This window comes from Danio aesculapii, chromosome 6 (assembly GCF_903798145.1).
Source record: "Danio aesculapii chromosome 6, fDanAes4.1, whole genome shotgun sequence".
NCBI lineage: Eukaryota > Metazoa > Chordata > Actinopteri > Cypriniformes > Danionidae > Danio > Danio aesculapii.
This window is the reverse complement of record NC_079440.1, coordinates 43174017-43189973: the sequence shown is the minus strand read 5'-3', so window position 1 is coordinate 43189973 and position 15957 is coordinate 43174017. Positions and strand designations below refer to the sequence as shown.

The 15957-nt window shown below is 35.0% G+C and overlaps 2 protein-coding genes across 2 annotated transcripts; both read left to right on the top strand.

The window, feature by feature from the left end:
- The first annotated feature begins 2581 nt into the window (after window positions 1-2581).
- LOC130230954 (histone H1.10) lies at window positions 2582-4487 on the top strand. Its single transcript, XM_056460284.1, has one exon. The coding sequence runs from the start codon at window positions 2659-2661 to the stop codon at window positions 3232-3234; it is 576 nt and encodes a 191-aa protein (XP_056316259.1). The 5' UTR covers window positions 2582-2658; the 3' UTR covers window positions 3235-4487.
- A 1381-nt stretch (window positions 4488-5868) lies between these two features.
- On the top strand, window positions 5869-13394 carry arpc4 (actin related protein 2/3 complex, subunit 4). The gene is made up of 6 exons (XM_056460273.1): window positions 5869-5946; window positions 6893-7011; window positions 9326-9437; window positions 10678-10773; window positions 12373-12543; window positions 12639-13394. The coding sequence occupies exons 1-6, from the start codon at window positions 5944-5946 to the stop codon at window positions 12642-12644; spliced, it is 507 nt and encodes a 168-aa protein (XP_056316248.1). The 5' UTR covers window positions 5869-5943; the 3' UTR covers window positions 12645-13394.
- Window positions 13395-15957: the final 2563 nt, after the last annotated feature.

Below are 15957 nucleotides of genomic sequence, written 5' to 3'. Positions count from 1 at the left end.
CCAAAGTCTAGAGCTGGGCGATTAATTAAAAAGTAATTAAAATCAACATTTAGAACCTACAGTATAATCGATTTAATTTTTTCAGAACAATTTTTTCAGTTACTTTCCCTACATGTCACGTAAGCCCACTCTGTTAAAGACTGTGGCTGATTCTTGAGCCGTTCTTTGCACTCTATTGCACCAGAGATGCCTTGAAACGGCATATTCTCTATTACATTAAGATTATTATTTACTTAAAATATTTGTGTACAGAAGATGCAAGAAATGCAGTGTTTTAAAATAATATTTACAGGATATACAAGAGTTATTTTATTTAGAAGAGATGCTGCTTATTTTCTTCTTTTATTATGAAAAACATTGAAAATTATTTATTTTGTTTCCAAAAGTGTAAGTTATTTATAAAAAAGTGACTTAGTTTTAGGCAATGTGTGGTTTAATTTCAGTTGTTCCACATTGATGTTCAGTAAATAATCATGGATAGTAGATAGTGTGTGTTTCCTTCAATTATTTTAAAATGAAGCAATGCACCTTCATTCAGAAATCTCTCACTTGTAATATGTGAACATATTTACTGTCCAAAATCTGTCAGTGAACTATGAGGACAAAAATAAAAATAAAAAAATAATCGTTCATTAATCGTAATCAAGTTAAAATGTTCATTCAAAATTTTGATTTTAGGCCAAATCGCCCAGCCCTACCAAAGTCACACGAGTGCCAATTTCACATCTGTCACATCCATAATGGAGAGGTGTCACATCCATAACCAAGCTTTTTCCTCATTTTATTCTTTTGATTCACATTATTTCTTTTGGGTTGTGTGGTTTAATTCACAGAATTTCTACAAAGTATGTTGTATACTGTAAACTCGCTAACTTTTTGTTGGCCACATTCATAATGCATGTTTATTGTCCCCATTTAAAAAATAAAAAATGTTTACAGATTGATATTTTTCTGATCATAACTCTGTGGTTAGTAGTGTTGGAAAATATAAACAGATGTTTTAATATAATCTTAACATATACTTTGTAAATGTATGTTTAGAGTTTTTACTGCAAATGTCACAAATGCTGAATTGCTAAATATATATATATATATATATATATATATATATATATATATATATATATATATATATATATATATATATATATATATATATAGATAGACCAGAGGTGCCCAAACTGTTTCTTATGAAGGGCCAAAATCCAAACTTTATTTTTTTTGGTATATTTACCGAAGGTAAATATACCAAACTTTTACATTAAAGTTGCCATGGTAATTTTATTTTATTAAGATTTAAAAACAAATAATACTTTTAAAATACTTTAATCGTATTAATACTTAAATATATATTTTCTTTACATTCTATAATGAACTTTTTATTGATTTGCTCATCAATGTCTTGTGCACTGGCCTCTATCTTCAAGCGACAGCATTTACATTTTTAAAAAGTGTGCTTTATGCACAACATTTAATTTAAACATTTAATTATAGTTAGCTTTTTTGTAGCTCAACAATGAAAGATTGAAATAAACAAAAGGTTATGTTAAATTAGAAATGATGATCTCTGTTAAAGGCATTCACCCTAACCTTCAGCCACCTCTTCGCAGATGGGATGGCGGGCCAAATCAAAGGTTACCAACTTTGGCCTGCGGGCCCTAGTTTGGGCATCTCTGATATAGACAGACACAGGCAGACAGGTGTATCTTAAGTCATAGACTATTTTTTTATTTCAAAAAAAAAAAAAATCTAACTTACAGGGTATTCGGTTAAGGCTTTTTGTTTTAACTATAATTCTAGGTATGACTTACAGCTAGGTATGACTTACAGGGATCTACTGCTATGGGCGGACCCTGAAGTTCTTAAAAAGCTCATGCCTCTATGAGGGCGGAGTTCCATCAGCATTTTTTAAAACATTACTTTTTTATTATATAAGCAGTAAAATGGTGTACAGTAGTGTACTTTTGATATAATAAATAATTTAAAAACCTTGAATGATTACTTTATTGTAGCATAAAACGACAAATACACACATCGTACCTTTACTTGTGCCCAAATTTAGTACTACATTGGCAGGAAATGCAGCGAGTCATCAGGAACACAAGATATATGCAATGAAAAATGTTGCAGCCACGCGAGGGCGTTTGATGTGTTAGTTAGAAGAAATTAAACTGCTTGTATTTCTAATAGATATAAATAGCGCCGACTCATTAAAATAATTCCATAATCTTTCATTTCTAAGCTTTCATAGCAGATTTAGACCACAAACTGTCTGTATGTCCCCGAATAGAATTTCGTCCTCAAAGTCTGTGCCCCTACCCCAAATCGCTGGGCATTATGTGGGTATGATCTTTTCTTTGCTTTCAGGTGCCACATTGTTGCATTTATTCGTCCACTTTTTCACTCCATCTGAAAGACCACCTTCTGGACTTCCCATATGAATAATCTGAACGAGTAAAGTATGTCTAGCTAACAAGAAAACAGTTCCCAACGACGTGGAAGAAAACACAACTCCGCAAGTGCCTCCGCTGACGATGTTGTTGTTCTCAATCACGTCCGCGTTCCGCCGTTAAATCTGTTGATACAAACTTCGTGATGATGCTCGCACATCTGATCTGACCTTCTTGGGAAAAACACTCTTAACGCATAAGCTTGATCATGTCTGCTGTCGTCGAAGAGTCAGCGCCCGCCCAAGCGCCTGCTCCAGCGGAGAAAAAAGCTAAACCTGCCGTGACTGCTTCTCCAGCTAAAAAGAAGAAAAAGAAGAGCAAGGGCCCCGGGAAGTACAGCAAGCTTGTCACTGGTGCCATCCGTACTCTGGGCGAGAAAAACGGCTCGTCGCTTTTCAAGATCTACAACGAAGCGAAGAAAGTGAGCTGGTTTGACCAGAAGAACGGACGCATGTATCTGCGCGCCTCCATCCGCGCGCTCGTGCTCAACGACACGCTCGTGCAGGTGAAGGGATTCGGAGCCAATGGATCCTTCAAGCTCAATAAGAAGAAAGTTGAGAAAAAGCCAAAGAAAGCTGCCTCAAAAAAGGCGACCAAGAAGACGGAGAAGCCGACCTCCAAAAAAGCCGTGAGCAAGAAAGTGAGTGTAAAGAAGAGCACCAAGAGCCCTGTTAAGAAGAAAACCCCAAAGAAGACGAGTGTGAAGAAGGCGACCGCCAAACCCAAGAAAACTGCTGCAAAAAAGCCAAAAGCTGCCGCCAAGAAGCCGACGAAATCAAAATAGACTTTCTGACGAAGATGAGAATTATATTTTTACAGCCTATTTAGTGTCTTTGCAAGACAAACCAGACGATTTTATTTTTGATATTCATGTTGACATTTAGGGGCTGATGTATCTTCTATAAACATTTTATAAGCTGCAATCATGCTTTCTCTGAAATGCATTTTAATATTTTGTTTGCTACACTGAACAGAATAGTTACTGGCAGTAATCTAAGAGCACTGATAGTATTTAAGTTAACATTAACAGTGTTTTTGCTTATTTCATTTGCAAAATATGTTTTTTTTTTCTTCATATACAATGTTACTGAACTGCAAAATGTCCAGTGAACCAGTTTTTTTTAAACATGTTCGTGCATCCTTTTGCGCCGCATGTAAAACAGAGATGCCTGGCCTGTTTATTTATTCCAGATTTATGATTAAATGTATCTTCATTGCCATATTTTACCAGTTTTACACTATCAGTCAACAGTCTGGGGTCAGTTTTTGTTTTCATGTTTGTTTTTTAAGAAAATTATTCTGTTCATCAAGGCGACATTTAATGTAAAAGTTTTTTTTTTTTATATTTATTACAATTATAAATAACTGCTTTCTTATTGTATGTAGTTTCAAATGGAATTATTACTCCAGTCATTATTACTATTAGCATTATTAATATTAATAGAGTGATTTCTGAAGCATCATGTGACTGTGAAGACTGGAGTAATGAAGCTGAAAATTAATCTTAAAAATCACTGGAATAAATGATTAAATTAGATGATAAACTACTTTTGAACAGTTATTTTATAGTGCAATAACAATTTTACAATTTGTACTGTATTTTTGATTAAGGAAATGCAGCCTTGGTGAGCAGAATGAGCTTATTTTAAAAGATTTAAAAATCCTACAGACCCCAAACTTTTGACCAGTAGTGTATACAAGACATAATTAAAGATTTGGTATCTAATGATTGTTGTGGAACAACTGAAGTGATTCTTCCTCCAAACTAATACCTTTGAGGATATGGCAAAGTTTTGAAAACAACACGAAATGTGAATTAATGATGAATTAAAAATTTCATACTGCTGACACTTGGGAAATGTCAAATGTGTGACTTTTATATATCCAAATTATTTGTACAGAAATTAAATATTAAAACACTTTCCATGTAAAATAAAGTACACATCAGCTAAAGACGAGACATCACCATTTTTGGTGTCCAGCTCAACGTGAATTTATAAATGTGATTTTGTAAGAAATAAAACACAGATTAAATAATGTTCCTTCATCTTTATGCGTAATATATATTTGTGTAAAAATTAAACAAAATAGTTATTTTGGCCTGTACTTATTAAACATGTAATATAAGCACTCAGACTAAAGTGTATTAGATTTTAGATGATTACAAACATATTATTGACATAAGTAAAGCCTAGTGTACTGAAAGATGGTCAGAGAATATAAATATTCATTTTCTTTTCGGCTTAGTCCCTTTATTAATCCGGGGTCGCCACAGCAGAATGAACCGCCAACTTATCCAGCACATTTTACGCAGCGGATGCCCTTCCAGCCACAACCCATCTCTGGGAAACATCCATACACACTCACCCACACTCATACACTATGGACAATTTAGCTCACCCAATTCACCTGTACCACATGTCTTTAGACTGTGGGGGAAACCGGAGTTTCCGGAGGAAACCCATACGAACGCAGGGAAAACATGCAAACTCCACACAGAAACGCCAACCTTCTTGCTGTGAGGTGACAGCACGACCTACTGCGCCACTGCGTCGCCACAATATAAATATTTTAAATAGAAAAATAAAATAATATTAAAATAAAATAAAAAAAATGTATGGGGTTGCGGCAACAAGGTGGCTCAGTGGTTAGCATTGTCCCCTCACAGCAAGGTCACTAGTTCGAGTCCTGGCTAGACCACTTGACATTTCTGTGTGGAGTCTGCACGTTCTCCCCGTGTTTGTGTGGGTTTCCACCGGGTGCTCTGGTTTCCCCCAGTCTAAAGACATGCGCTATAGGTAAATTGAATAAACTAAATTGTGGATGTGTGTGAATGAGTGTGTATGGATGTTTCCAAATACTGGGTTGTAGCCTGAAGGGCATCCGCTGTAGGGGGACTAAGGGACTAAGATAGGGGGACTAAGATAAAGAAAAATAAATGAGTAAATGGGGATGCTTTTTGATCCTTAATTTCATTATAAAACGTTTCTTATTCTAAATATTCCTGCTATTTTTGCTATATAAGTTGTTACACTATATAAATGTATATTAGTCAATGAATTTTTGCTTAGAAAAAAATTATGTATTGCACTTTTATTTTGATGCTTGAAAAAAAATCGATCTATATACAAATAAAAAGTGCTGCCATTACTCGTTTTATACAATTTATGAAAAAAAATCTGTATCAGGCGAATTTTAAACACCTTGTTAGGTTGTCTGGAACTGCATGAGAACAAAGATCCATTTCGCACTGTAAACTGATTTTAACCCCTGAATCTCCGTGTCATATTAATGATGCATCATGAGTGATGTACAATCAAATGATCACATTTCAATATCCTGATCAAGAGTCTAAAAAATAAATCGCATTACATTTATACTGCTGTCGCCCCCCGCTAAGACAAAGTTGGTATCTTCCTATGAGTGGCGTTACTTGCGGAAGTCGCCCGGTGTTTGTAGCACTTCCGTCTTCTGCTCCAGCGGGTACACAGAAATGGTAGGATTTCCTTTCAGCACTTCCGAAAAATATGAACCTTTTCTTTTGTATAGACACTTATTATTATGAGAACGTTAACACCGCCATGACGCAAATGTCTTTCTGCTGTTATTTATTTCTGGGATAATGTGAAGTTGCTCAATCGCGGTAGCGCTAAATTACTAGCTAACATCCCCACCCAGATTCCCCAGTTTCGAGTAGACTTGTATTGAATTTACCTGTCTTATTAAAAAAAGTGGTAATATTGCCAGCATTTTGTAGTCTAGGGGTTATGTATTATGTTTAAACTGGCAATTTGACCCAATTTAAACTCAACTTATTAATAGCCAGTCTGTTATTATGAAACATCAGTGTATTCTACATGTTTGATATAAATCCTTTCGTCTAAATGAATGAACAAATGCACATCTGGTCGACTTGTGTATTGGTTACTCGTATGTTTTCCTCTTCTACATGCACAGCACAAACTCTACAATATAACTGCTCATATCACATACTGCAACTTCTGATACATAAATGCTTTATGATAGAAAATATTGATCATGCATACAGACATATGTCATATTTATACAGTGAGTTTTCTAAATGAAAGGAAGCCCACATAACACTAAACAAGGTCACTTCAGCTTTAATAATGCATCATCTTTCTTGCAGTAGCTTTTGCACTTCCTCCATGACTTGCATTAAACTTCAGGAAGTGACAGACTTCTTCAAATGCAGTCTATGAAAAGATTTGTGGCGTTTGCAAGCTGACTGAACCATATAATAGTTTGTTATCGTTTGGAGGGCTTGAGTACAGTATCCCAAGAATTCTCCTGCAGGTTCAGGCGTGTGTGGAACAAACAGAGTGGAAGTTGTGAGCCGCTTGCTTGCCTGCTCTGAGATTTCGAATGTGATTTATAATCACAGGTAATACTGTTTAATTTGCTTTGCTTTGTTTTGTCAGACGGCGACTCTGCGTCCGTACCTGAATGCTGTGCGTGCTACACTGCAGGCAGCTCTCTGTCTGGAGAACTTCTCCTCACAGGTGGTGGAAAGACACAACAAACCCGAGGTTGAAGTCCGGTATGTGTGAAAAGACTGTATTTTTTGAGTATTTGATATTTGTGTGTGAAGTTACTTGATTCTTACATGCGTTTAAATGCATGCATGCATACATCTGATCTAAGTGCTTTGTGTTTTATCTGTGGCCTAATGGTCATATTTAGTTTTAAAAAGTGCATAATGATGTAAACTTGCAACCAAATGTACAAACTCAAGTTCTTCAAATGATCTTTTTTGGCTTTTAAAGAAATTTCAGTGAATTTCAGGTTATGTTTTTACTCATGTGCATCTGGGCTTTAGATTAGTTTACGTTATTTGCAGTTTTTGATTCTCTTTCAAGGTGATATGAGGCATAATGAGACTTCTGTCAGTTTAATTCTTACCTAAAGCTTAATCACAAGTAAAATACAGTATTAATATTCAATAAAAATGAAATTAGATCTTTACATTAAAAATAAAACAGTTGCTACATTACAAAAAACTAAGCTAAAAGGGAATCAAACGAATAATGCTAATAATAATAATATTAATTTCACGTTGCTGAATTACTGCATTACAACTTAAAACTACTATGTTAATGAAATATAATTTTAATGTGTGATTGAAATAGTGTAAAATGTGCACTTAAAGGGCACCTATGATGAAAATCATCTGTTGTAAGCTGTTTGAACAGAACTTTGTGCAGGTATGGTGTGTCCACAGTCATATTGGAGTGATATAAAGACAATAAGCCTCTTTTTTTAATTTGCCAGAGGTTAAAACAGGATCCAAATCCCTGCCATTTTGAGCCCCACCGCAACATGACGTAGGAGTGCAGTTTTCCCGCCCACCAAATTGATTGACAGCCGCGTATTAACATGTCTCTGTAGTAACATGTATAATCATATCAACATGACAGGATGTGCGCAAAGCAACTGGGATTAAAAGATCGCAGCTCGCTGTGATTATCAATCGTAATCAAATGTGAACAAGAATGAGTTTTACAAGTTTAAAACGTTTTAATGTAATGAATTACATCGATTTTACCATCTTTATCACCACAGCCATGTGTCAGTACAACTCCATAACAAATACATCAAATAATCATTGGGAAAGTTCTTACTGTAGTATTTCTCACAAACGTTACTTGAGATCTCCTTCCTTCTTCTCTGTCACTGTGCTTTTTATCTGACGCAGCAGGAGATTGAGGCCCCGTTTACACTAATACGTTTTCGTTTTAAAATGCATACATTTTGCTACGGTTACGCCATCCGTCCACACTACTCCAGAGTTTTTGAGCACCGAAAACGGAACGTTTTGGAAACGCTGAAGAGGCCGTTTTGATTCTAAAACACTGCTGCTCCGTGTTAGTGTGGATGGGGGGAAACGGAGACATCTGAAAACGGAGGTGTGGCTGCAGACGTTCACCTATCTGATTGGGGCCTTTTCCTCAATCTTAAGTAGCCTACACACAGTTCAGTCTTGCATCCTTTCCTTGTAAGTCGAGACTTCGCAAGTTTGATATGAAAAACAAACTCCCGAGGACAAGTCGGGTAAATCTTCAAAGGGAAAGGTGTCCTAAATAACCTCATCCACATCACCCTGGCTACGTTGTTTCACTTTCTTAACAATAAAATGATATAAGGAACTATTTTCATTTTGATATTAGCAACTTAACAGACACCAAAAATGTTGAGGCATCGAGTAGCTACATATTTATATGATCGTCATCTTCACTGTATGCATATTTATAACAAAACGGAGCCTATAACATAATTGCCTCCTTTCATTTTCATTGAAAATACAAAACATACCCTCTCTTTTGCTGAATATCAGTTTTAATAATCAATAATGGCCATTATAAAAGTATAACGTACAACAAGTCTATACAATATAGGAAATAAAGGCAAGCAATCAGTCGAATGTGCAGAATCAGTGTATGTGGTTACATTGATATATTAACCTAACTTATCTTTGCACTTAGCCAAAACACGTAACCTTAGAGAGACGCACTCTGACAAGCGCATGCGATAGGTGAGCTAGGAGAACTAGCATTAAAGGCACAGGCAACAAAAACAGCTACATCGTGTTTAGAGCGGAAAATCCAATATTCTGAAAGCTATAATAAATAATCTGATGGGTGTTTTGAGCTGAAACTTTACAGACACATTCTGGAGACACAAAAGACTCATCCTAAAGTTTGAAAAAGGGGTAAAATAGATGCCCTTTAAAATCACAATATGCATTAAAGTGGAATGTGATTATATGATTATCGTAAATAACTTGAATTTAAAGGTGCTTATCTTATTTCTACCACTTATTAGCAATAACATTTTTTGTCTAATTGTCTCACCAGGAGCAGTAAAGAGCTGTTGCTTCAGCCTGTTGTGATCAGTAGGAATGATAAAGAAAAGGTCCTAATAGAAGGTTCCATCAACTCTGTGCGGGTCAGCATTGCTGTCAAACAGGTAAATGTTGCTGTTTTACTCGAGACACTCACTCTTGCCTCTATATGGTTGTGTCTTCAAATGTCATTATAGAATACTGAAAATGCTACTAATAATATAAAAGAGAAGTATTGTGGTGTGGTGAGATGAGTGAGGGAGGCTGGTTTCACTCTGACGCAAAACACTTGCTGTTCACTAAATGTGGTAAGACAGACTGGTCCTTAAGCAGTTACATTGTAGTAGCCTCTGGATTTCAATTAAAAGGACAGACAACCCAAAAATGTTATGGTAAGATCTAGTTATAGACCTCTCTTCAGTAGAGCATTCATTTTTATTTATTTTTTAGCTGAAAGCATGGTACTTGGTAATCCATACAATGCAGGTCAATGGTTACAGGCATTTTTGAGTCAGATATATAAAGGCAAAATTAATATACAATGACGTCTTGTAAAATAAAAGATTAGTAAATGCATGAAAGTAGCTATACATTTCCATCCACTTTTTTTATGCGCATAATAAAAACGGTTGATGGAAACGCCAAGATGTGCATAATTTAAAAAAATGTGCATAAAAACATGTGCGCATAACTGAGTAGGATAAACTTTTTATTCGATACAAAAAGATGCACATAAACTATGATAGAAACACTTTTACAGAACAAATTCCCGTGTGCGCGTTAAAAAAAGTCATGTGATTTTGTTGTAGGAGATCATGTGATGATAAAAATTTGTGTGAATGGACAAACCAGCAGGCTGAGCACATTGTAAAACATCTGTTAATAGTGTTATTATATTATTAATAACCTCCAGAACTGTCAAGAGCATCTGTTCTCTTCGCCTCATGCCTTCAAACGCCACCTTGCGTTCATTGCGTGCCAGGATTGCCTTCTGAGGCACAAGTCATTTATTAAATAAAGAAAAGATTCACGCAGCTTCTTCTACCGCAGCAAATTCTGTTTTTTCCATTATATTTGGTGCCAGTTAATCAGGAAGTGACCATTTTGTTCTGTTTGTCTCGTTGGATGGAAACGCTGCTTTATTCGCACGTCTTTTATTTGATAATCCAGTTTTGCGCATAGTTAATTTGCATTTTTGATGAAAGCATAGCTAGTGTCTGCAGTCTGTAAATAGCAGTGGGTCTTGTGATTATGTTGATTACTGTGGTGAGTTAAGCACACAATATGTTTTAAAGAACAAGCTAAGAATCCAGTTTTAAGTTGTTTCTGTCTTTACTGTCTGTGATTGGATGATGCTCCTTGAAGGCTGATGAGATCGAAAAGATCCTGTGTCACAAGTTTATGCGCTTCATGATGATGAGAGCCGAAAACTTCTTCATCCTTCGGAGAAAACCTGTGGAGGTAAGAGAGCAAAGAGGCTTACAAAACACTATATCTGTTCACTTTTCCATTCACTGCTGTTCAACTGTTCTTTTGCAGTTTGTTGTTATCTAAAATAATTCTTTGCAAACTAATTCCTGTTTACACCTGGTATTAAGATTTAAGGTTTTTAGTTTACCATAACACAATTACACGAGAAAGACATACAGTTGAAGTCAGAATTATTAGCCCCCCTTTGAATTTTTTTTTCTTTTTAAAATACTTTCCAAATGATTTTTAACAGAGCAAAGAAATTTTCACAGTATGTCTGATAATATTTTGTTCTTCTGGAGAAATTCTTATTTGTTTTATTTCAGCTAGAATAAAAGTAAAAAAAATTTGTGAACCATTTTAAGGTCAATATTATGAGCCCCTTTAAGCTTAATTTTTTTCGATAGTCTACAGAACAAACATTATACAATAACTTGTCTAATTACCCTAACCTGCCTAGTTAACCTAATTAACCTAATTAAGCCTTTAATAGAAGTGTCTTGAAAAATATCTAGTCAAATATTATTTACTGTCATCATGGCAAAGATAAAATAAATCAGTTATTAGAACTATTATGTTTAGAAATGTGTTGAAATCTTAGAAGAAATATTCTCTCCATTAAACAGAAACTGGGGAAATAATAAATGGGGGCTAATAATTCTGACTTCAACTGTATTTGCCAATTTTAAACATTTCATATCTACTATTGATTACTTTCCTGATTTTATTTATTTGAGTAGAGAGCCAGTGGCAGGTGTATGTATTGGCATCTGATCTTTGAACCTAATATTGCAAAATAAGTATATCTCTCATTTATTCTTTAGTTTATCCTTTTTGTTTTTACTTTTATAGTTGATCTTGATATTATTATTATTTTTATTATTAATATTAACAACCTCCTGTATTCTGTTTATTACATGTTTTTTTGCTCACTGTGGTATGGTGGTCTTCACATAATTTCAAAATAAATGATTCAAATTTGCTGGTAAAATATTGCACAATAAACTTGTATAATAATATGAACCTGAAAGGAGATGATGGAAAATGACAAATAATGCAGAAAGCAAAGTTTTTTTGTTTTTTTGGTTTAATTGAATTAGGTTTAAGCAATTTTTATTTTACACTGAACCAAGTTTTTTTTAATGACAATAGATATAGAAAGCAAAGTTTTAGTGTTTTTTAAGTGAATTTAATCAGATTTAAACAATTAGTTTTTACACTTAACTAAGTGATTTTTTTTTACTTTCAATCCAAGTTTATAATTTCAAACTGGAGTTGAAATCCTGCACTTCAACAACGTGTCCAGTAATGTTTAAGAATTAGGTCTTTTGTTGTCTTTTGTTAATGTTTGAATGCAGTCAACATGGAACTACAAACGCAATTTAATTAAAAGTGTTTTCTAATACTTTTAAAAAGTTGTCAAGTGTACAACCTCAAATACTTTCAGTAACAACTGTCGCATGTAATCCGATCACATGTAAATGTCTTAATACTAGTAAAGAACAGTGCCAAGAATCGTGTGCTTTCTGTTGTAAAATGTTCATGTGCATAACATTTAAACAGATAGAAATAACCCTTCTTTTTTATCAGGGATATGACATCAGTTTCCTCATTACCAACTTCCACACAGAACAAATGTACAAGCATAAGTTAGTGGACTTTGTCATCCATTTCATGGAGGAGATCGACAAGGAAATCAGTGAGATGAAACTGTCAGTCAACGCCAGGGCTCGCATAGTTGCAGAGGAGTTCCTCAAAAACGTGAGTCTCTATTGAACATAATTTAACACCATGAAGAATTTCACTGTTACTCCAACAATCCTCTCTCACTATGCATTTCTTTCGGTGCTCAACAGTTTTAAGAAATGATCAGTACACCTTCTGCTGGCTGCAATACCCCTGTCACCGTAAAACACCTACGGAGAGCTTTGTGGCCAATGAGGAAGGAGCTAAGGTGTGATTTGATTCCTGGACCATCACCACAGCTGGATCCAGAAGGGTCACAGGAATGATTTCAGAGTATTGCATTATTGTAACTTGAGAGCAAAGTGACGGATTCAACAGACAGGCACGGTACTTCATTTGTTGTCTGACCTTCTTTTTTTTTTGCCCCTCTTTTTTAACTTTTGCTAATGGCCTAATTTTTTAAAATATATATTCGTTTCTTCACACTCTGCAACTTTCTTTCATTCCGTTTCTTTTCATCTGATCCCAGATACCTTGGTTATTATTTAGTAGTAGCAGTAGTAAAGTGCTTACAACTTTGCAATATTCTGAATATGCCTCAGCGTTCCCTTGTGCTCATGAATATTAATGAGCAGCATATTGTACATATTAAATAGGATAGACTCATTTTACCTCTGCCTTTCTAACAAACTTTAAATCAGGGCGGGTCTATTGGATGAATGCGCATCTATGTTCACGAGCACAAAGGAAATGGTGTTCCAATAATTTAAAAGATTATTTGTCAGTGTTTTTTATAAATATGTATACTGTGTTCAGACAACCATTTTTTCATGTTGAGTTTTGATATAAAAATCCTCACGCTGGTGCACATGGGTCTTACAAACCATATCATGATGATGATGCTAAATAAATCCCTTTATTGCTTATATTGTGTTGTGTACTGTGGGAATGAAAGCTTGTGGATCGGTTGCTTTTATGGTTTACCTACAGTTTGTCTGCATTTTTTTTGTATTGATTTCATCTTCTGATGCTCAGATATTTTTAAAAGCAAGTGGTCAGACCGATACAAACCTAAATGGTAGGCACATATCACCCCAGCACGCATTTATTGTTTTTAAAAGATGTCTAATAGATGTCTAAACATAGTCGTCTTGGCTAAAACAAGGCTAAATTTGGTCCATCTGTAAAAATCTAATAGACATCTAAAAATTAGCCAAAACTAGACTAGTCATCAAATAAACAGAAATGAATGACCTATAAAGTCTGTCCATTTGACAACGAGTGTAGTTTTGGCCTATTCATAGATACCTATTAGATTTTCACTGACAGCCCAAATTTAGCCTCGTTTTAGCCAAGACGACTATGTTTAGATGTTTATTAGACATCTATTAGACATCTATTAGATTTTCACTGACAGCCCAAATTTAGTCTTGTTTTAGCCAAACTGTCTACTAGCTGTTTAGATGTCTATGTTACGTCTATTAAACAAAATTGTTTGCTGTGACCTTTCTTCTGTCACATATGTAGAAACTGTTTAATGGTTTACACTTATTTTAAAATGTAGTTTAAACAAAAAAAATCTAGATCTATCATTTATCCTAGAGTTAGAGAGTCAAATCGTTTAATACGGTTCACGTTTTGACTCCTTATTTAAAAATGGTTAACTTCGCAGTTAAATATTCCGTATTACCAGTATATGTTTTAGCATAAGATAAAGCAATGGAGCTCATGTTTATACAACCGTTCCTTCTTTTTTACAATAAAATTGGATCAACACAAAGTGCTCACCTATCTCTTTTCCCTTTCGGCCTCTTGTATGTTTTGTGTTGTTTTTGAAGGACAGCTGCATGAGTGTGTCTATATTTGTGCTGAGTCCTTATAAGAAGATAATGTGAAATCTAAAATATCATATATCCATCTTTTTATTGAGGAGATGAGCTCACCCTTGTGGGTAACCTCTTCAGAATCTTACTGGGCCCTTATCTTATTTCTCATCCCAAAGAAACCTTATGTGATTGGTATAAATCATTTGATCTGTTGTTTCAAGAAATTATAGGGAATGAGGATGTGAATATTTATTTACAGTGAACAAAGCGAATTGGAAATGTTCTGAGAATTTGAAATCAGATAAGAAGAGAATTGCCTGATTGTAAAGTTGGCAACATGCTGTCAGTTTTTACACCTGTCTCTGTGGTAATGCATCTACTTTCATAATTAATTAATTAATGTATTTTGTCAAATCCATCTTTGAAAGGAATTTGCAACTGTATACAAGTGACATTTGCAGGCCCAACACTGCTAATGAGAAGCTTAACAGTGCCAAGAAACATCCTTAGGACAGATCTGACACAATTACACCATTGCAGTGTGATACATTTCAATATACTGCATACATTTTTTAAGAGAATGAAGGTTTTGCTTGATTTTGATGGTATTATTTCAAGTTTTCCATTATTTTGATCACAAAATCAGAATATCCATGTTTACTTTGTATAAGACTTCAGTGCATGTCAAAGCTCCTCAATGTTCTGGAAAAGTGGAAATATTGGAACAGCAAAAATGCTCTGTCCAAACTCACTAGATTTATCATCAGATAAAAATAATATTCCAGAGAGACAAGTCGGAATTGAAGGCAGTCTAAGCATCAAACAGGGAGAGACAGAGTTGAGAGTGAATCCATTGCCTTTGACTTCAAGGTGAGTCAAACTAAAAATGTTAAGAAATTAGTCTGAAGATCAGTAGTTTGCATGCAAAACAGATAAAGAAATATACTATTATTATTCTGTGTGCAAATGTGCTTAATTTCACTCACAGAAACTGTTTATTTTAGATTGTTCACATCATTTGACCAGCTTCAGCTGACAAGAGGAACAAAAGAGGTTCAAAAGAGAGAGTCCAATAGACTATAAAGCAGTATTCCTTTATAATCTATTTAGATTTGAAACTATTTTCTGTTTCAGTTACTGATTTGTATGATTTACATCATTGTTTTATCTGTCCAGTAAAGCACCACCATGAATGGGGAAGTGTTTTGGCTAGACTGTTTTTCTCTGCAAGCCAGAGAAAAAGAGAATTGAAGCTCAAAACGAGAGCACCATTTGATCCAAAGACTAAGACTGCTTACTTTGTTACTGACCAACAGGAGATGGAGCTAAAAGGGGTCCTAGTCAGCAAAGAGGGTGCAAAAGCTACTGCGCAGCAAAACAAGTTGAGAGATTTGCAGCTTGAAACCAAGTAACGGTAGAAACAAATCAGGTACTGCAAATTCAGATTTGGGAATAAAGCAATGCAGTGAACAAAATGTAGTATTTTATGGTTTAAATTTGTTTACAAACCTGTGACCTATGGTTTGCTATTGTAAGACTGTGAAGGAGGATGAAATTCACCCAAATGCATCCGCTCATGTTTGATGAGATTGAGGAGATGGCCATGATGACCCACCTCATTGAGCCCATCGTGCTACTCTGGGTTGTTTCGTGTCACTGTGAA

Bases quoted from the DNA above. Each gene is read 5' to 3' on its own strand.
- LOC130230954 (XM_056460284.1), top strand. From the start codon at position 2,659: ATGTCTGCTGTCGTCGAAGAGTCAGCGCCCGCCCAAGCGCCTGCTCCA.
- arpc4 (XM_056460273.1), top strand. The intron at 7,012-9,325 runs GTATGTGTGAAA...TTGTCTCACCAG, and splicing joins AAACCCGAGGTTGAAGTCCG to GAGCAGTAAAGAGCTGTTGC. The intron at 9,438-10,677 runs GTAAATGTTGCT...TGCTCCTTGAAG, and splicing joins TCAGCATTGCTGTCAAACAG to GCTGATGAGATCGAAAAGAT.